This window comes from Anolis carolinensis, unplaced genomic scaffold (genome assembly GCF_035594765.1).
Source record: "Anolis carolinensis isolate JA03-04 unplaced genomic scaffold, rAnoCar3.1.pri scaffold_11, whole genome shotgun sequence".
Taxonomy (NCBI): domain Eukaryota; kingdom Metazoa; phylum Chordata; class Lepidosauria; order Squamata; family Dactyloidae; genus Anolis; species Anolis carolinensis.
In genome coordinates, this window is record NW_026943822.1 from 25,251,841 (window position 1) to 25,272,890 (window position 21,050).

The following is a 21,050-nucleotide window of genomic DNA, read 5'->3' on the forward strand; positions in this document are numbered from 1 at the left end:
CATTCCCAACAGTACTTCTCCGGCCCCATACTTTGGCGTCCAGGAAGGTGCTCCCCGCAGTCCTGGGAAGCAGGGACTCCATGTTCTCGGCAGGGTCTTGGGCCCCTTTCCCAGCTTCATGGGCTCCGGGGGAAGGAGGCGTCCCAGCCGAGGAGAGATGGTCGGAGGCCTCGGGGGCGCTTTTGGGAGCAGACGTTTTCCTAAATAATAATAATAATAATAATAATGATTTTGCTTCTAACCCTCCTCTCTTTGCGGCATATAAAAACCTTCTGTAAAACACATACAGTAGAGTCTCACTTATCCAAGCTAAATGGGCTGGCAGAACCTTGGATAAGCAAATATCTTGAATAATAAGGAGAGATTAAGGAAAAGCCTATAAAAATCAAATTGGGTTATGATTTTACAAATTAAGCACCAAAAACATCATGTTATGCAACAAATTTAACAGAAAAAGTAGTTCAATATGCAGTAATGTTGTGCAGTAATTACTGAATTTACAAATTTAGCACCAAAATATCACGATACAGTAGAGTCTCGCTTATCCAACGTAAACAGGCTGGCAGAATGTTGGATAAGCAAATATGTTGGATAATAAGGAGAGATTAAGGAAAAGCCTATTAAACATCAAATTAGGTTATGATTTTACAAATTAAGCACCAGAACATTATGTTATACAGTAACAATTTGACAGGAAAAGTAATTCAATACACAGTAATGCTATGCAGTAATTACTGTATTTATGAATTTAGCACCAAAATATCATGATATATTGAATACATTGACTACAAAATTGCGTTGGATAATCCAGAACGTTGGATAAGCGAGTCTTGGATAAATGAGACTCTACTGTATATTAAAACGCACTTCAGTGCAAAGTCTGGCTCGGTGCAAAGATCCCAACAGAGCCAGCAGTTGTAAGCTTTGGCCCTCCAGGTGTTTTGAACTTCAACTCCCGCAATTCCTAACAATTCCTCTGCTTGCTATTGAGCTTGCAGCGGTTGGGGGAAGTCGTGATTTGGAAACTATAAATCTTCTCACAGAACCACAAATCCCACGCTAGAGAACCGACCTGGCCTTTCCGCGGTGGATGAGGATGAGGACGCAGGCGCAGATGCAGGCCAGGGCGATGGAGACGCCGGCCACGATGCCCGTCATGGACCTCTGGTCCAGCTGGTAGGAGCCGGAGTCGGCTGCAAGGGAGGAAGGAGAGATGGGAGAGGTTTTCCTTTTGGGGGTGAAATGACCCCGCAACGCAGCCAAACGGCCAGAAAAAGAACGGAAATGGACGGATGACTCCAAGAAAGGAACGAAGGGAAGGTGGCACTCCTTGAGCGCCACACACACCTGGGTCTCCCGCATCGCCGGCATCCAGGCGCTTGGGCCTCTGGTTGGACTCGGGGGGGCCCTTGGGCCGGACGGCCAGCTCCACGGCGCTGGAGAAGGGTCCCTCGCCCACTTCGTTGGAGGCCGCAATCTTGACCAGGTAGACGTTCCCGGCCAGGAGGTTCTCCAGCAGAGCCATGGTGATCGTTCCTGTGGCAAAGAGAGTGTCGTGGCCTGGTCAGAAGATGAGGTAGTGGATGCTGGGAGAGATTCAGAGGGCCGAATGAGAAATGTTTTGGGATCTCCTGGCAGTTCCCAAGAGAACGGTGAAGGCAGTCCCCATGGGAATCGGGGAAGATGAATGTTTGTCAAGGTCGGAGAGGTTGGAGTTGAGTCAGCAGGGCTGGCAATTAAGGACTTGCTTCTCCGTCTTAGAGATAAGGAGAGCAGGTGCAAAAGAAATGATATCATGGGAGGGATTTTGGCTTTTAAAAAGTTTTTCACGTTGATACAATCTTTGTGAAAGCAACAGAGAGGAATAGAGGCCCAGTTGGCATTATACCTCTATCCTGAATTTTATTAGGTCCCTTTTATTCGGGTATTTTAACTGATGATGTAATTTTTATATTGCTGCTGCAGTCCCCCCCACCAATGAAGTCGATTGAATTGTACTTGGTGGTTGATTGATATTATTACTGCTGTATTAAATCCTGTTTTATTGTCTTACTGTGTTTTATATTTTTGTATATTGTGCAATGTATTTATGCTGTTGTTTTTGTAAATTCTGCTGGTCGGGCCTTGCCCCATGTGAGCTGCCCTGAGTCCCTGTAGGGAGATGGCGGTGGGATATAAATAAAGTATTATTATTATTATTATTATTATTATTATTACTACTACTATTATTATTGTTGTTGTAGCCCTGAGAAGGCATCTGACCGGCGCCACCCCTTCCTTTGCCTGCGGACTGACTGACCTTCCCGGTGCAGGACCTGCCACTGCCCGGCTGCCCAGGCCTTGCGAGAGGCGTAGAGGATGGTGTAGCGCGAGACGGCGGCCCCGATCCCGAGGGGGGGCTTCCAGGACACCAGGGCCGTGTCCTCCTCGATCAGGGTCACCTTCACCCCCAGCGGGGGTCCTGAGGGAGCTGCCAAAGGAGAAGACATAGACGGACGTCACTCACACATACCGGGAGACCCAAACACAGGAACATCCTCCCTACTCAGCGCAATGATGCCATGCTCCAGGACGCCACCCAAGTCTCCCCACAGAATAGGAATAATATACAGTAAAGTCTCGCTTATCCAACGTAAACGGGCCGGCAGAACGCTGGATAAGCGAATATGTTGGATAATAAGGAGCGATTAAGGAAAAGCCTATTAAACATTAAATTATGATTTTACAAATTAAGTACCAAAACATCATGTTATACCACAAATTTGACAGAAAAAGTAGTTCAATACACAGTAATGCTATGTAGTAATTACTGTATTTATGAATTTAGCACCAAAATATCATGAAGTATTGAAAACATTGACTACAAAAATGCGTTGGATAATCCAGAATGTTGGATAAGCGAGTGTTGGATAAGTGAGACTCTACTGTAATAATAATAATAATAATAATTTTATTTTTATACCCTGCCCCATCTCCCCAAGGGGACTCAGGGTGGCGTACATGGGGCCAAGCCCAGGCAAAACAGACAATATAAAACACAACAATAACACAAATCAATCAACAATAAAGCAAGCCATAAAACAAATAAAATCATATAAAACAAACAGGCTTGATAAAATCCTGGGTTGGAATAATGACCTTCCGGCAGCGTGGAGTGATACACGACGGGGCTCCACGGGCTGGCCAGCTGGTCGAGGTGCAGCCGGACGGCGAACTCGTACTTGGTGCTGGGCTCCAGGCCCTGGACCAGGATCTGGGTTTCCGACCTGGAAGAGAGAGAGAGAGAGAGACGGGAAGGGGTCCCGGTGAGAGCGGTCGGTCCCTGTCCCCTCCCTGGGGGGGCCCAGAACCGGTGCGAGGCGGGCGCTACGTACGTCTGGAGGTAGCGGACGAGGGAGGCGTTCTGGAGTCCGACGGGGTGGCAGCGCAGGGTGTAGTTGAGGGTCGGGGAGGAGGAGAAGGCGGGGCGGCCCCAGCGCAGCAGCACCGCCGAGGAGGAGTTCGCCTGCGCAGACAGGCGCGGAGGGGGAGGCGGAGGAGGCTCCAGGCGGTCGCGGACGGCTGCGCATCCGAAGAAGAAAGGCATGTTGGCCGGCAACCAGGATTACTATTAGTATTATTATTACTACTAATAAAACACGTGCACGCTCAACGCCCCCCCCCCCCCCCCGAGGGCACTCACAGACGCATCCGGGTGTGCTGACGGTCTGGTCGGCTTGGTATCCCTCCTCCGCCCCATTGAAGGCCAGCAGCCGGACATGGTACTTCCTGCGGGGACCTGCGCACAGAGAGAGAGAGAGAGAGAGAGAGAGAGAGAGCAAAGGGTCATATTCCTTGCCTAGTTTCCTACAGACCTCACAACCTCTGAGGATGCCTGCCATAGATGTGGGCAAAACGTCAGGAGTGAATACTTCTGGAACATGGCCATACAGCCCGGAAAACTCACAACAACCCATGTCACTCTTCTACTTCTAATCACATTTCTCTGGCCGGTGTCTCTTCCTCCTTCCTTCCTTCCTTCCTTCCCATCCTTCCTTCCTTCTTTTCCTCCTTGCTCCCTCCCTCCCTCTCTCCCTTCCTCCCTTTCTCATCTTCCTCCTCCCTTCCTTGTATGTCTTTCCTTCCGTTCTCCTTCCCTTCCTTCTTCCTTCATTCTCTCTTCCCTTCCTTGTCTTGCTTTTCTTTCTTCTTCCCTCCCTCCCTCCCTTTTGTCCTCCTTTTTTTCTCCCTCCTATCCTTCCTTCCCCTCCCTTCAATCACTCCCTCTTTTTCTTCTCATTCCTTCCTCTTTTCATCCCTTCCTTCTTCCTTCTCTTCCATCCTTCCCTTCCTTTCTTCCCTGCTATCCTTCTCTTCCATTCCTTCCTATTTTTTCTTCCTTTCCTTCTCTCCCATCCTTCCTTCCTCTTTTCATCCCTTCCTTCTTCCTCTTTTTATCCCTTCCTTCTTCCTCCCTCCCTCCCTTCCTTCCCTTCTATTCCTCCCTCCCTTTCTTCTTCCCCTTCCTTCCTTCCCTTCAGTCCCTCCTTTTCCCTTCCTATCTTCTCCTTCCTTTTTATTTTTTAATACGAATTTTTATTTTTTAAAACACAAAAAATACATACCGTACATATACAAAACAATTCCCACCACCAACACGAGGATTGTTTTCTTTTACATATTCATTTCTTTTTGAGACAATCTTTATATCTTTATCTTTATACATTTCTATCCTATATACAGTAGAGTCTCACTTATCCAACATTCGGGATTATCCAAGCCATTTTTGTAGTCAATGTTTTCAATAGATGGTGATATTTTGGTGCTAAATTCGTAAATACAGTCATTACAACATAGCATGAACTACTTTTTCTGTCAAATTTGTTGTATAACATGATGTTTTGGTGCTTAATTTGTAAAATCATAACTTAATTTGATGTTTAATAGGCTTTTCCTTAATCTCTCCAACAAATTCTCTTATCCAATTCTCTTATTCTTTGAACCTTATTCATGATTTTAACATCTTGTATGTGATTTTTATGACTTGTTTTTATGGTTTGATTATTGGTTTTATTGGTTTCTTGTCTTGTTTTTATTGTTCTATTCAGGCTTGGCCCCATGTAAGCCGCCCCGAGTCCCTTCGGGGAGATGGGGCGGGGAATAAGAATAAAATTATTATTATTATTATTATTATTATTATTATTATTATTATTATTATTATTATTATTATTAATGTTCTGCCGGCCCGTTTATGTTGGATAAGTGAGACTCTACTGTACTATATAACATTTGTGTCTTATTTCTTATGGCTTGATCTCCGGATTGATTCATGATACAGTTCTTTACCTTGGTCCATCTTTCTTCCATTTCTCTATTTTCATTAGTTTTTACAACATTTAATTTCACATTCATGATTTCAAATTCCATTTGCTCCACCGTATATTGGTACAGTAGAGTCTCACTTATCCAACATAAGCGGGCCGGCAGAACGTTGGATAAGCGAGTATGTTGGATAAGAAGGAGAGATCAAGAAAAAGCCTATTAAACATCAAATTAGGTTGTGATTTTACAAATTAAGCACCAAAACATCATGTTATACAACAAATTTGGCAGAAAACGTAGTTCAATACGCAGTAATGTTATGTTGTAATTACTGTATTTATGAATTTAGCACCAAAATATCATATATATTGGAAACATTGACTACAAAAATGGCTTGGATTATCCAGAAGTAAAGGTTGCTTACCTGTAACCATGTTTCTCCGAGTGGTCATCTAAAGCTAAAGCGGCGGACAAAAAGAACTAAGGCGGTAGCCCCTCCCACTGGCTATATACCTTCATGGGGAGTGGGCGGGGCTTCCGCCAAAATGTATCTTAGAGCTCTAGAAGATTCCGAACTGACTGCGCAGGCGCAGGGAAATACCATATGTGTGATTTCACAGAGACCACGACGGAGAACCTTGGATAAATGAGACTCTACTGTATATATAGATTTTTGCCTTGTTTCTTGCAGTGGTTTTAAGAGAACTGCCAAGGAGCTGGATCTCTGGGAGTTGTCTCCTGGAATTGCTTCATACCTTTGCTCAGTATATGACTTGGTGGATTCCTTCACCTCTGCGTGGGGTTGGGTGTCCCACGGCTGGGGCTCAACAGGGAGGCCACTCTACCCAGTAATTACTCTACAGTAATTACTGTATTTACGAATTTAGCACCAAAATATCACGAGGTATTGAAAACATTGACTACAAAAAAAGCGTTGGATAATCCAGAACGTTGGATAAGTGAGTGTTGGATAAGTGAGACTCTACTGTACCATTTATTTACTGTCCATTTTGATGTATCTTTCCACCCTAATATTATTGTGCACATTCAATTATTGCTTCTTTTATCTATCTTCTGCTTCCTTGGGCACCAGGAGGCGCCCAAGCCCTTTCCTGGGGAGAAGCCCCTTCCTCCCCAAGCAAGACCCTTCCTCTCTTTCACAACCCCCCTCCTTCTCCTGGGGGCTCGTCTCATCCTTCAATGGGGCCCAGAGCAGCCCTGACACCGGGGTCCTGCCCTTTGACCGCCGGAGGGGGGGAAGGGTGGGAATGGCCCCAAGGAGGGGGCAGCGGGGAGGGGGCCGAGAAACCCGACCCCCAGAAATGCAGCGCCCAAAGCCCAGCCAAGTCAACACATCAAGCAGAAAGCAAGAAAGAGAACCCAAGGAGGTCCAAGAAAGGGGGAGGTTGGGTCCACGTTGAAGAAGCATTCTCTCCTGACGTTTCGCCCACATCTACGGCAGGCCTCCTCCCACAGGCCCCTTCCTTTTCCCCCTCCGCCGCTTAAGCGGCGGAGGGGGAAAAGGAAGGGGCCTGTGGGAGGAGGCCTGCCGTAGATGTGGGCGAAACGTCAGGAGAGAATGCTTCTGCAACCTGGACCCTTATGTTGAACTCCCTATCATCAACAATGACACACTGCAGGATCAATTCACATTGCATGAGCCTCCAATGGTGCAATATATTATAATTATAATAATAATTATTATTATTATTATTATGACACAGCAAACAAGATAGATATGCTGGATTTCGTTTCACAAAATCACAAGTCGAACACTTCCCAAGCATTTAGGACTGTGTGATGTATTATTATTATTATTATTATTATTATTATTATTATTATTATTATTATTATTATGACACAGCAAACAAGATAGATATGCTGGATTTCGTTTCACAAAATCACAAGTCGAACACTTCCCAAGCATTTAGGACTGTGTGATGTATTATTATTATTATTATTATTATTGACACAAAGACATAGTATGACACTGCAAACTATACGCTGGACTTCGTATTACAAAATCACAAGTTGAACACTTCCCAAGTGTCTAGGGCTGTGTTATGTATTTTTGGATTATTATTATTATTATTATTATGACACAGCAAACAAGATAGATATGCTGGATTTCGTTTCACAAAATCACAAGTCGAACACTTCCCAAGCATTTAGGACTGTGTGATGTATTATTATTATTATTATTATTATTATTATTATTATTATTATTGACACAAAGACATAGTATGACACTGCAAACTATACGCTGGACTTCGTATTACAAAATCACAAGTTGAACACTTCCCAAGTGTCTAGGGCTGTGTTATGTATTTTTGGATTATTATTATTATTATTATTATTATTATTATTATTATTATTATGACACAGCAAACAAGATAGATATGCTGGATTTCGTTTCACAAAATCACAAGTCGAACACTTCCCAAGCATTTAGGACTGTGTGATGTATTATTATTATTATTGTGTGACACTGCAAACAAGATAGACATGCTGGATTTCGTCTCACAAAATCACAAGTCGAACACTTCCCAAGTGTATAGGACTGTATTATTATTATTATTATTATTAATAATAATAATAATAATAATAATATTGTATGACACAGCAAACAAGATAGATATGCTGGATTCTGTATCACAAAATCACAAGTCGAACACTTCCCAAGTGTCTAGGATTGTGATGTATTTTCGGATCCAGATCCTAGTAGGGTGGCCTTTTGCAGTTGGCAGATCATAATTTTGTCAATGTCTATTGTTTCCATTATTATTATTATTATTATTATTATTATTATTATTATTATTAAAGATTTATGACTGCCCTGAATCCCTCTAGGGAGAGAGAGAGGTCTAGAAATAAATTATTATTATTATTATTATCATTATTAACACAAAGACATAGTATGACACTGCAAATGAAATCTATACGCTGGACTTGGTATTACAAAATCACAAGTCAAACACTTCCCAAGCGTTTAGGACTGTGTGATTTATTATTATTATTATTATTATTATTATTATTATTATTATTATTATTATTATTATTATTATTATTATTATTAAAGGTTTATGACTGCCCTGAGTCCCTCTGGGGAGAGTGGGAGGTCTAGAAATAAAGTATTATTATTATTGACACAAAGACATAATATGACACTGCAAACGAGATCTATACGCTGGACTTTGTATTACAAAATCACAAGTCGAACACTTCCCAAGCGTTTAGGGCTGTGTGATATTATTATTATTATTATTATTATTATTATTATTATTATTTTATTATGACACAGCAAACAAGATAGATATGCTGGATTTTGTATCACAAAATCACAAGTTGAATAATAATAATAATGATTATTATTGCTTCTCATAGTCCTGGAAGGATTTGGGGAGTAGGTTAACCAGTGGAACTTGATGAGTCAACCAGGTTTTGGGGGGAGGTTGGGACCCCTCCACTGCCCCCTTGGAGACCCACACAAAGGGAGATAGAGGGGGGTCTCCACCCACCCATCCTGCCTCCTCCTCGGGTGGCCTCCCCTTTTGTCCCTCTTCCCAGCTGCTGGTCAATGCGGACCGAGGAGGGCTGGACAGGGCTGTTTGCTCTGCTGCTTTGGGGGCAAGGGGTCTCTCCCGGTGTCCAGAGGCCCCTCAAAGGGGAGGACAAAGCCAAGAGAATAGGAAGGCAGGGAGGGGGGAAGGGGCGGATTGAGGCCTCTCTCCGGCCGGCCGACGGACCCTCCTCTCCATCCATCCGTCCATCCATCCATGTGCAAAGAAGCCAGGCAAGGAGGTCCCTCTGCTTAGAAAATGTTACTGATAAGCCAGGAACAACCATCATGTTACAGAGTGTCATAGACTTTTCTATCTGTTGTTTTCTGTGTGGGTTTGGGTCAGTTTTCACTTGGGGGTCTTGCTAAGGGGTAAAAATAATACTCTGGTGAAAGTGGACACATAATAATAATCCGAAAATACATCACACAGTCCTAGACGCTTGGGAAGTGGTCGACGTGTGATTTTGTGATACGAAATCCAGCATATCTATCTTGTTTGCTGTGTCATACAATAATAATAATAATAATAATAATAATAATAATAATAATAATAATAATAATGAACTCTGGTGAAAGTAGACTCTTTAATAATAATAGTAATAATAATAATAATAACAACAACAATAATAATCTGGTGAAAGTGGACACTAAATAATAATAATAATAATAATAATAATAATACATCACACAGTCCTAGATGCTTGGGAAGTGTTCGACTTGTGATTTTGTGATACGAAATCCAGCATATCTATCTTGTTTGCTGTGTCATACAATAATAATAATAATAATAATAATAATAATAATAATAATGAACTCTGGTGAAAGTAGACTCTTTAATAATAATAGTAATAATAATAATAATAATAATAATAACAACAACAATAATAATCTGGTGAAAGTGGACACTAAATAATAATAATAATAATAATAATAATAATAATAAGAAGAAGAAGAAGAAGAAGAATTGGTGAAAGTGGACACTAAATAATAATAATAATAATAATAATAATAATAATAATAATAATAATAATAATGGACTGGTGAAAGGGGACTCTAAATAATAATAATGATGATGATTATGATGATGAACTCTTTGGTGAAAGTGGACACTAAATGAAAATAACAACAACAACAACAACAATGGTGAATCCAATAATAATAATAATAATAATAATAATTTTGCCAACTGCAAAAGGCCACCCTGCTGGGATCTGCACGCATCATCCGAAAATACATCACACAGTCCTAGACACTTGGGAAGTGTTCGACTTGTGGTTTTGTGAAATGAAATCCAGCATATCTATCTTGTTTGCTGTGCAATAATAATAATAATAATAATAATAATAATAATAATAATAATAATAATAATAATAATAACAAAAGGCCACCCTGCTGGGATCTGCACGCATCATCCGAAAATACATCACAGAGTCCTAGACACTTGGGAAGTGTTCGACTTGTGGTTTTGTGAAACGAAATCCAGCATGTCTATCTTGTTTGCTGTGTCATACAACATCGTTGTGTCAATAATAATAATAATAATAATAATAATAATAGACTGGTGAAAGTGGACTCTAAGTAATAATAATAGTAATAATAATAATAATAATAATAATAATAATAATGGACTTTGGTGAAAGTGGACACATAATACTGCTACGACTACTACTACTAATAATACTATAGTGCAAGTGGACACTAAATAACAACACCAACAGTTGTTGTTCTAGGTGGAAGCAAGATCTTCCCACCTGTGGAGTTTGGGGCATTTGGATCCAACATCTGAATGTTTGTCGCCAAAGTTTACCCACTTAGGGAATTAAGGAAAGTTTTCTCTCTCTCTCTCTCTCTTCCTTCCTTCCTTCCTTTCTCTCTCTCTCTTTCATGTGCAAATGGTGCCTGAGAAACCCCTCCCGCTTCTTTCTCCCTCTCCCCCCCCTTTTGACTTGTCCAGAGACCTTTGGGGAGAGACCTCACACCATTCAGGGGAACAATGGGGAGAGGCTCCTCCGGGCCCATGACAGGCAGAGAGAGAGAGAGGGGCTCCGGGTGGGTGATTAATAGGCGGCGGACGGGGTCAATTTTCCTTCCCAAAGCCGCCTTCAAAGGCCTTTCTCTCTCCCTCTCTCTCTGCTGTTCACATCAAGGCTGAAAAGGGAGGGATCGGGGCCTCGTCTCGGGGACTTAATTCCCAATTTATTGGCCTGACAAACACCCAGGAAGGCCAGGCCTTTCTTTCTCCCTCCCAAAGAGAACCACGGAAGGAAGGAGCACAATTCCCAAATGGAAGGAAGGACAGACTGACACCATAAGGTACAGGGAGCAAGGCATACCATTGGCTTATTTTCAAGATATATGTATATGTGTGTGTGTGTGTGTGTGTGCACATATACATATATATCCATATATATACACACACACACATATACACATATAAACACACACACACACACACACACACACACACACATATATATATATAAAGAACTCCCCAGTTTTAATGTGTTTTAACTTAAAACTAGGGAGTTCTTTTTCAAACACCCTGTACATTAGACATATATATACATATATACTCATATATACATATACACACATATATACACATATCCATATATACATGCACACAGAGATACACACACATATATACACATGTTAACACATATACATATATATATGTATGCATATATACACATTACACATGTATACACACACATATAAACACGTATGTATACACACACATATATATATGCACACACATCCATATATATACATACAGACAGATATACACACACATATATGCACACACTTCCATATATATACATAAGATATACACACACACACACATATACATACACATATCCATATATATCAGTGGTTCCCAAACTTATTTGGCCTACTGCCCCCTTTCCAGAAAAAATATTACTCAGTGCCCTGGAAATTAATTTTTAAATTTTTTTAATAGCAATTAAACAGAAAGATACATGTACCTGTGGCCATCACCGCTCCCCTGGATTGCTGCAGCGCCCACCAGGGGGCAGTAGCACCCACTTTGGGAATCACTGATATATACACATACAGACAGAGATATATATACACATACACGTCTGTATACACACACACACATATATATACAGTAGAGTCCCACTGATCCAACACTCACTTATCTAACGTTCTGGATTATCCAACGCATTTTTGTAGTCAATGTTTTCAATATCTCGTGTTATTTTGGTGCTAAATTCGTAAATACAGTAATTACAACATAGTATTAATGCGTAATGAACTACTTTTTCTGTCAAATTTGTTGCATAACATGATGTTTTGGTGCTTAATTTGTAAAATCATAACCTATGTTTAATAGGCTTTTCCTTAATCTCTCCTTATTATCCAACTATTTGCTTATCCAACATTCTGCCGGCCCGTTTATGTTGGATAAGTGAGACTCTACTGTATGTATATATGGAAGACATTCTGCTGGGAAGGAAGGGGAGCTGGGAAGGGCCTTTCTACCAGGACTTGGGAAGAGAGGCTTTTCCTGGGCCGCCCCGGACTCACCCAGGCCGCTGATGGTGTGTTCCCGGCGCGAGGCCTCCATGAGGAGTGGTCGGCTCTCCTGCTGCCCTTCCTCCTTGTAGAAGAGCTTGTAGCCCTGGACCGAGGGGCCTTCCTCTTCCTCCTCTTCCTCTCGCTGCCACTGGGCCCAGATGGTGGTGCAGTTGAGGGGCTGCAGGAGCAGCTCCGGGGACTTGGGGACTGCAAGAGCGGGAGGAGGGGTCGTGAGTGGGGGCCCCGGCCCTGGAGGAGGGCAGGTGTGTGGGAGGGAGGGGGGCAGGCACGTACCTGTGTGGGCGGAGGGCCTGGGCGTGCGGTGGGAGGTCCAGAGGGAGGCCTCTCCCCAGCCCACGCGGGTGGCGGCCGCAATGCGCACCAGGTAGAGGGCGTCCGGGCGCAGCCCCTCCAGGAGGTGCTCCTGGGCCTCCCCGGGCAGCTCCAGCGTCTGGGCCTCCCCGGCCTCCCGGGAGGAAGGGGAAGAGGAAGGGGAAGGGGAGGAGGAGGAGGAGGAAGACGGGGCCAGGCGGAAGGAGAGGCGGAAGGACACCACCTCCCCCCGGCGCAGCCTGGCCGGCAGGGGCGCCCACGAGACCAGGATGTCCCAGGGGCTGCGGCTGGTCAGGCTCAGCTCAGGGGCCCTCAGGGGAACTGGAAGGGGAAGAGGAAGAGAGCCAGAGTCAGGCAGGGCAGCACTCACTGCACAAACACCCCCCCCCCCCCAGGGCAGGACCCTCTTCAACCCTTCCCAACACGGAACCCCCTTTTGCCCACGGAATCGGGATATATATCCACAAAGTAGGTTACGTTTTGGATTTTAAAAAGGACAAAGTATAGGAGAAATCATTTACCATATGCAGCTGAAAGACACATCTCAATACCACAATCTCAGGTAATCCCCATTGAAATCTAGGCACGTCTCATATAGATAAATGAGTTTGAAAAGTACTGCCCCAGTAAATTCCCCGCTTGTGTCCTCAGCTCTTCCCCCTTCTCCCTTCCTGCAGCGTAGCCAAAACGCCGTGCTGCCAGCCACGGAGGAGAGAGGCGGCAAATTTACTCATTTCAAACTCATTTATCTATATGAGACGTGCCTAGATTTCAATGGGGATTACCTGAGATTGTATTATTGAGATGTGTCTTTCAGCTGCATATGGTAAATGATTTCTCCTATACTTTGCCCCTTTTAAAATCCAAAACGTATCCTACTTTGTGGATAGCCCTCGTAGAAAATCTCTACACATCACGCTTGTGTAGGGCCGATCTCCATCAGGGCATGCCGAAGCCCCAAGCCGATCCCAGAGAGAGGATGCATCTCAGCCTCTCCGTCCCCAAAAACCTCTACGGTGGGTGTGGGGGGGTGCCCTCTTTGAGGAGGAGTTTGGGCCTTCCAAATAGGACCCGGGGCCTCCCATCTGCTGGGCCGGGGTCCCATTGCATCCCTTCCTTGTGTGGGTGTTTTTTGGGGACCCCCAATTGGGGAACTGCATCTCCAGCAGCATCTTTCTAAGGACGCTTCTGATAGTGGCGCCCCATAGGGACGTGCCCCCCCCCCCCCGCCCTCCTGCCGGTGCCCCGTGTGCAGTACAAGGCCTGGCGGGGCCCTTACCGTCCTCGAGGGTGCGCTGGGTGACGTGGTCGGACATCTGGCTGGCCCCGAGGGGCATGTAGGCCACGATGTAGAAGGAGTAGTTGCTGGCGGGCTCCAGGTCGTCCAGGAGGAAGTGCGTGGTGTCGTTCCCAATCACCACCTGGTACTCCTCGTTGTTCAGGCCTGCGGGAGAAACATCCCATTTCCAGGGGCACCTCTGCAGAGGCCGCGAGCCACAGGTGCAGGGCAAACGCCAGGAGAGAATGCTGCTGGAACGCGGCCAAACCACACAACGCCCCATTCTTCCCTTGACCGAGTCCCACCTGGAGAGGGTTTTTCCCACCGTCCCACCGTCGACTCGGCTGTTTTAATTAGGGAGGATTACGGGCACTCGCGCCACATTTCCCAATTAGCGGCCGGTTAATTAGGGGCGGCATGGGGTGATTTCTGGCCCGCTTCTCGGCAGGGGTCCCTGGGCCCCGAATGTAAGGGCTCTTCCGCTGAATGGCCGGCCGGAGGGGCCTTTGTACCTTCCCTTCATCGCGCTAACGAGGAATTAACACTCTGCAGCCTCGTCAAGGCCGCCTTTCTTCCCTTTGCCCCACATGGGACGCAGAACATGCTTCAGAAACATGCCCTTCTCCACAAGACACACACACACACACACACAGCTGCTTCTTTGCCCTGTTTGCATTCTTGGCCTGAGAAAGAATATAATCCGATTCTGGAGTGTGTTTCGGAAAGAATGTCTGTATTTGCCAGGAATGGAATGGAAGGGGGTCTTGGGAGAAGGAGAGAAGTCAGAAGCCCCCCGGCCCTTTCCCAGGGACAGGAATATTGTAAATATAATATTAATAATATTGTCATATAATATATTATATATTATATATACTACAACTTATGATATAGTACATATATTACATAATACTAATAATATAATATACTGGTAGTAAATTATATATATACTTACATACATTTACATACACACACACACACATATAAACACACATACTTTGGGATATACTAATATAGTACAATATAATAATAATTGTATATTATATATTGCGTGTAATATTACTAATAACATTACTGTACAGTGGTACTGTACAATATAGCAATATATAATATAATATTGCGTTATGCTATTAATATAATACAATATATAATAACATAATGTATGATATATACATACTCTATGTAATAATATAATAGAATATATCATATATTCTATATATTGATAATAGAATAATATTGTAATACAATATAATACTAACAATAATACAATATAATAATATATTACAACATTATTATTGTTATATATATATATATATATATATATATATTATTACATTACAGTGCTATCATTTCTATATATTATTATACTGTATACATTGAGGAGCTCCCAAATGATGTTGCAGGAGACATACTATATATATATACTGTATATACTTGAGTATAGCCCTAGTTTTTTAGCCCTTTTTTAGGACTGAAAAAAACCTCCTCGGCTTATACTTGGGTGAGGGTCCTGGTGGGCTTATATTCAGGTTGGCTTATACTCAAGTATATATGGTATATTTATTATTTTTCTCTATTATTATTGGTATTATTACATTTATTATTTTACTCTATTAATTATTATTATTACATTTATTATTTTTCTCTATTATTGTTGTTTCTTTTACATTTATTTTACTCTATTTTATTATTAATAATACATTTATTATTTTACTCTATTACATTTATTATTTTACTGCATTTATTATTATTATTACATTTATTATTTCACTCTATTATTATTAAAAGGATACATAAGCACATTTACATTGAAGAAGATGAAAATAATGATTTAATCGGAGTTGGACACTCATATCTTAAATTACAGTTTGATGTAAAGATTCAAAAACATTTAAACTACTGATGCCTCAATTAATTCAATTTTATTGGTATCTTGGTTTATACTGGAGTCAATGTTTTCCCAGTTTTTTTGTGGTAAAATTAGATGCCTCGGCATATATTCGGGTCGGCTTATACTTGAGTATATACGATATTATTATTCCTATGATGATGATATTGAATGCCCTGCCGGCGGGCAGTGCCGGGCGCTCACCTTCGGCCTTCATGTAGTGGACGGAGTAGGCGATGACCTTGTCGGCGTTGTACTGCGGCCGCTCCCAGGCCAGCAGGATGGCGGAGCTGGAGACGGTCTCGGCGTGGACGTTGCAGGGGGCGCTGGGCCGGTCTTCGGACAGGACCACGGTCAGCCTGGCCCGAGCCAGGACCGAGCCCTGGCTGTTCTCGGCCAGGCACTGGTAGATGGCATCGTCCTCCGGGATGATCTGGTTGATGACCAGTTTGCTGGGCAGAGAGAGAGAGAGAGGAAGCGGTGACCGAGGGACTGGGTAGAGTGGCCTCCCTGTTGAGCCCCAGCCGTGGGACACCCAACCCCACGCAGAGGTGAAGGAATCCACCAAGTCATATACTGAGCAAAGGTATGAAGCAATTCCAGGAGACAACTCCCAGAGATCCAGCTCCTTGGCAGTTCTCTTAAAACCACTGCAAGAAACAAGGCAAAAATCTATATACAGTAGAGTCTCATTTATCCAAGGTTCTGGATAATCCAAGCCATTTTTGTAGTCAATGTTTCCAATATATATGATATTTTGGTGCTAAATTCATAAATACAGTAATTACAACATAACATTACTGCGTATTGAACTACGTTTTCTGCCAAATTTGTTGTATAACATGATGTTTTGGTGCTTCATTTGTAAAATCATAACCTAATTTGATGTTTAATAGGCTTTTCCTTAATCTCTCCTTATTATCCAACATATTCGCTTATCCAACATTCTGCTAGCCCGTTTAGCTTGGATAAGTGAGACTCTATTGTACTTGAAGGAAGTTATAACAAGGACTTGAAAACAGGAACATGATCTAATCCAGAACCAAAAACCATGAAGACATGAACAACGATCCAAAAATCCAAGAACTTGAAACTTGAAACAGGAATTATATGAACAAACTCCAAAAATCCATGAACCAAAGGGAGAACACCTGAGAGATGTTCACACTCAGAAAGCACCGTTGTTCTCGCAACAAGGCAGCTGGAAGAGACACACACCAAGCCTTAATTCCCACCCATAACATCACTTCTTACACACCTGCTCCACTTTTGTTTATCCCGAAGCCACTGGGAAAATCTAGGCTGCCTGTGTTTTGCGTTCTCTTTGGTGGCTTCCACCCCCACTGCTCCCTCAAAGACCCCACCAAATATACCCCCTTCTTCATCCTCTGAGCCTCTAAATCATCGCAAACCACAACACTCCCCCTCCTCACCTGTTGTACATCTTGATCCGGCCGTTGGAGTGGACCTTGCGCCCGTTCTTCAGCCAGGAGACCTTTGGGGCCGGGATGCCTTCCGCCTGGCAGCCAAAGCGGGCGGTGCCGGCCCGCGGCCTGGTCAAGCTCTCCGGCCACTCCACGAACGAAGGCGGCGCTGGACGGGAAGGAGCAGAAGGGCGCAAAGGGTCAGCCTGACCCCTTCGGACACTCGGCACCCTCCTGGCTCCTTGAGTTGGGCTTCGATTGTGGATGGAAGAGGAGAGACTGACTGGACAGCCTTACTCTAGAACAGGCATGGGCCAACTTGAGACCTCCCTCCAGGAATTCCTAACGTGCACTTGGTTTCTCTTTGGACTGAGAAATTTTAATAGGACCCCAGGGATATGGATACATAAAATAGGTATACAAATCAAGCATTTGCTGATAACAAACAAGTATTTTGCGAGGCTTGCTGAACAGGATGTTTCCTCCTTGTGCAGAGTCTACTGTCAACGCAACGGATCCGCATCAATGCCTGCAACAGCCACTAGGTGGCATTCGGAAACCTCTGCCTTGGCTAAATGTTCCGGGACCCCAACACTGAGCGAAAGGGGACCCATTTGGGGGCGGAACCCACCGTTTAAGGAGCCCTGGAGTATTATGGGTTTGGGAAGGAGGGGGACGGAGGCGGGCCTCACCCAGGACAGTCAGGGTGGCGGCGGCGGTGGTGAAGTTGCGTGTGCCGGGCGTGGTGGCGCGGCAGATGTAGACCCCGGTGTGGGGCGCCTTCACGTCGGAGATCATGAGGTTCCCATTCCCCAGGACACGCGTGTTGAAGACGTCAATGGGCTTGTGGTCTGTGGGGAGGGAGGGAGGGAGGGAGGATGCGCTCAGCATCATTTTCGAAGAGAGAATGCAGGACACAAATGGCTATCTGTCGGGGGTGCTTTGAATGAGATTTTCCTGCTTCTTGCAGGGGGTTGGACTGGATGGCCCATGAGGTCTCTTCCAACTCTGTGATTCTATGAAATCATCTCTCTCTCTCATTAAAAGTGGTTATGGGAGCAGGCATTTAAGCACGAGTAGCAGCAGAATTGCAATATGAATATATGACTCATTGACAGACCCCTACCTGGACAAAAGCCCCTGAAATGTATATTTAAATGTACAATTACACAGGTTTTTTAACATATATTTTACTTTTTATTGTAATATTTAATCTTGGAAGACTTTTAATCTGATGTAAACTGTGTTTTTGATGTATATTGTAAGCCGCCCTGAGTCCCCTGATGGGTGAGAAGGGCGGGGTAGAAATGATGTAATAAATAATAAATAAATAATATAATAATATGTATGTTGCGGGCAGAATGCTAATTTGACATGGCCAGACAGCCCAGAAAACTCATAGCAACACAATAATAATAGTAGTAATAGTAATAATAGTAATAATAATAATAATAATAATAATAATAATCAATCCAGCATGTATATCTCGTTTGCTGTGTCATAATAATAATAATAAATATTATTATATAAAATATATAATATAATAATATAAATACTGTAAATCAGTGACTCCCAAAGTGGGCGCTGCAGCGATCCGGGGGGCGGTGATGGCCACAGGTGCATTTGGGGGTGATGAATAACTGTATTACCTTTCTATTCTGAGTTCAAAAAATAGTTTCATAATTTCAAACTTAAATGTTTCTAATTTACACCTTTCTTTACTATATTTTACAAAAAAGGTAGAAATATTAATATATATATCTTTCTGTTTAATTGCTATTAAAGATTTTAAAAAATTAATTTCCAGGGGGCGCTGAGTAATATTTTTTTCTGGAAAGGGGGCAGTAAGCCAAATAAGTTTGGGAACCACTGCTGTAAATACATATAATAATAATAATAATAATAATAATAATAATAATAATAATAATAATAATAATAATAATGTTTTTGTTAGGGGGGCTCACCCAAGCGGCTCCAGGAAATGATGGGCTTTGGGTTCCCGGTGGCCACGCACTCGAAGATGACCGTCTGGTGGAGGGAAGCCGTGACGTTCTCCGGACCGGCGATGATGGAAGGCTTGTGGAGGAGCTTGGCGTTGGAGGCTTCGGAAGGAAGAGAGCAAGCAAAGGGTGAGGTGGCCGTGCGGAGACACACGCAAGGCCTGCCAAGGATGGCGTGGGAGGGTGTGGGCCTTTCCCGGTACCTGGGAGGACGGTGAGCGTGGCCTCGGCGCTCTTCCTGCGGTGGGCGGGGGCCGTGGCCACGCAGCGGTAGCTCCCCGCGTCCTGCGGCTGGACGCCGTAGATTTGCAGCACTCCGGAGGGCAAGGCCGTGATCCTAGGGGAGGAAGAGGAGGCACTTTAACGTTCTCCAAGGCAGGCCCAATGTGGCCCAAACAGCCCCCATTTTGAACCAGATTATGGTCCTGTCCGGATGGGCCCTGAGTCGCCCAGAACGGAAGAGGCGGCACACACACAAACACACCTGTCCAGGGCGATGGGGAGTGCGGTGCGGTTGCGTTCCCAGGTGACAACGGCCGGAGGGACGGAAGAGACCTTGCAGGCAAAGCGGGCCACTCCACCCTCAGGGACCTTGGCCGGAAGCGGCTGCAGCTCAAAGGCAGGCATGGCTGGACGGAGGAAGGAAGGGAAGGCACATGTCAGTCAGAGCCTTGATTGGCATCATACGGCAATACAAGCACAATATATTTATTTATTTACAGTATTTATATTCCGCCCTTCTTTCTCACCCCGAAGGGGACTCAGGGCGGATCACATTATAACACACATAGGGCAAACATTCAATGCCCATAAACACATCAAACAGAGACTGAGAGACACACGCAGAGGCAAGTTAACCTTCTTCTGAGGGGATGTTCGATTCTGGCCACAGGGGGGAGCAGCTGCTTCATCATCCACACTGACGGCACTTCCTCATTCCAGGTCGTAAATTAGTTAATCTTGCCTCCCCACTTTATAAGTGGTACCTTATCTCCTACTTGATAGATGCAACTATCTTTCGGGTTGCTAGGTCAGCAACGAGCAGGGGCTATTTTTTATTTTTAATTGACGGGTGCTCACCCCGCCACGGGCTGGCCTCGAACTCATGACCTCATGGTCAGAGTGATTTAAGGCAGCTGCTCAACAGCTGCGCCACAGCCCGGCCCCTTATACTAATATTATATTATACTAATATAATTATTTATATTAGTATATAAATAATACTAATACAGTAGAGTCTTACTTATCTAAACCTCGCTCATCCAAGTTTCTGGATTATCCAAGCCATTTTTGTAGCCAATGTTTTCAATATATCGTGACATTTTGGTGCTAAATTCGTAAATACAGTAGAGTCTCACTTATCCAATATAAACGGGCCAGTAGAACGTTGGATAAGCGAATATGTTGGATAATAGGGAGAGATTAAGAAAAAGTTTATTAAACTTCAAAATAGGTTATGATTTTACAAATTAAGCACCAAAACATCATGTTATGCAACAAATTTGACAGAAAAAGTAGTTCATTACACATTAATGCTATGTAGTAATTATTGTATTTACGAATTTAGCACCAAAATATCACGATATATTGAAAACATTGACTACAAAAATGCGTTGGATAATCCAGAATGTTTGATAAGTGAGTCTCTACTATAAAGTAATTACAACAGAACATTACTGTGTATTGAACTGCTTTTTCTGTCAAATTTGTTGTATAACATGAT

General features: G+C 43.5%; 1 protein-coding gene across 1 annotated transcript in view; it reads right to left on the reverse strand.

Moving 5' to 3' along the window:
* Nucleotides 1-21,050, reverse strand: part of prtg (protogenin) — a 39,555-nt gene that overhangs the window by 6,884 nt on the left and 11,621 nt on the right. The window contains exons 3-18 of the mRNA XM_062963394.1: nucleotides 19,812-19,956; nucleotides 19,531-19,664; nucleotides 19,292-19,429; nucleotides 18,020-18,178; nucleotides 17,337-17,496; nucleotides 16,108-16,355; nucleotides 14,019-14,183; nucleotides 12,701-13,060; nucleotides 12,416-12,613; nucleotides 3,683-3,778; nucleotides 3,375-3,561; nucleotides 3,139-3,266; nucleotides 2,300-2,470; nucleotides 1,348-1,536; nucleotides 1,073-1,193; nucleotides 32-200 (exon numbers count right to left, since the gene is read on the reverse strand). Of these exons, the coding sequence (XP_062819464.1) occupies nucleotides 32-200; nucleotides 1,073-1,193; nucleotides 1,348-1,536; nucleotides 2,300-2,470; nucleotides 3,139-3,266; nucleotides 3,375-3,561; nucleotides 3,683-3,778; nucleotides 12,416-12,613; nucleotides 12,701-13,060; nucleotides 14,019-14,183; nucleotides 16,108-16,355; nucleotides 17,337-17,496; nucleotides 18,020-18,178; nucleotides 19,292-19,429; nucleotides 19,531-19,664; nucleotides 19,812-19,956 (2,768 nt within the window). The remainder of the gene's footprint in view (nucleotides 1-31; nucleotides 201-1,072; nucleotides 1,194-1,347; nucleotides 1,537-2,299; nucleotides 2,471-3,138; nucleotides 3,267-3,374; nucleotides 3,562-3,682; nucleotides 3,779-12,415; nucleotides 12,614-12,700; nucleotides 13,061-14,018; nucleotides 14,184-16,107; nucleotides 16,356-17,336; nucleotides 17,497-18,019; nucleotides 18,179-19,291; nucleotides 19,430-19,530; nucleotides 19,665-19,811; nucleotides 19,957-21,050) is intronic.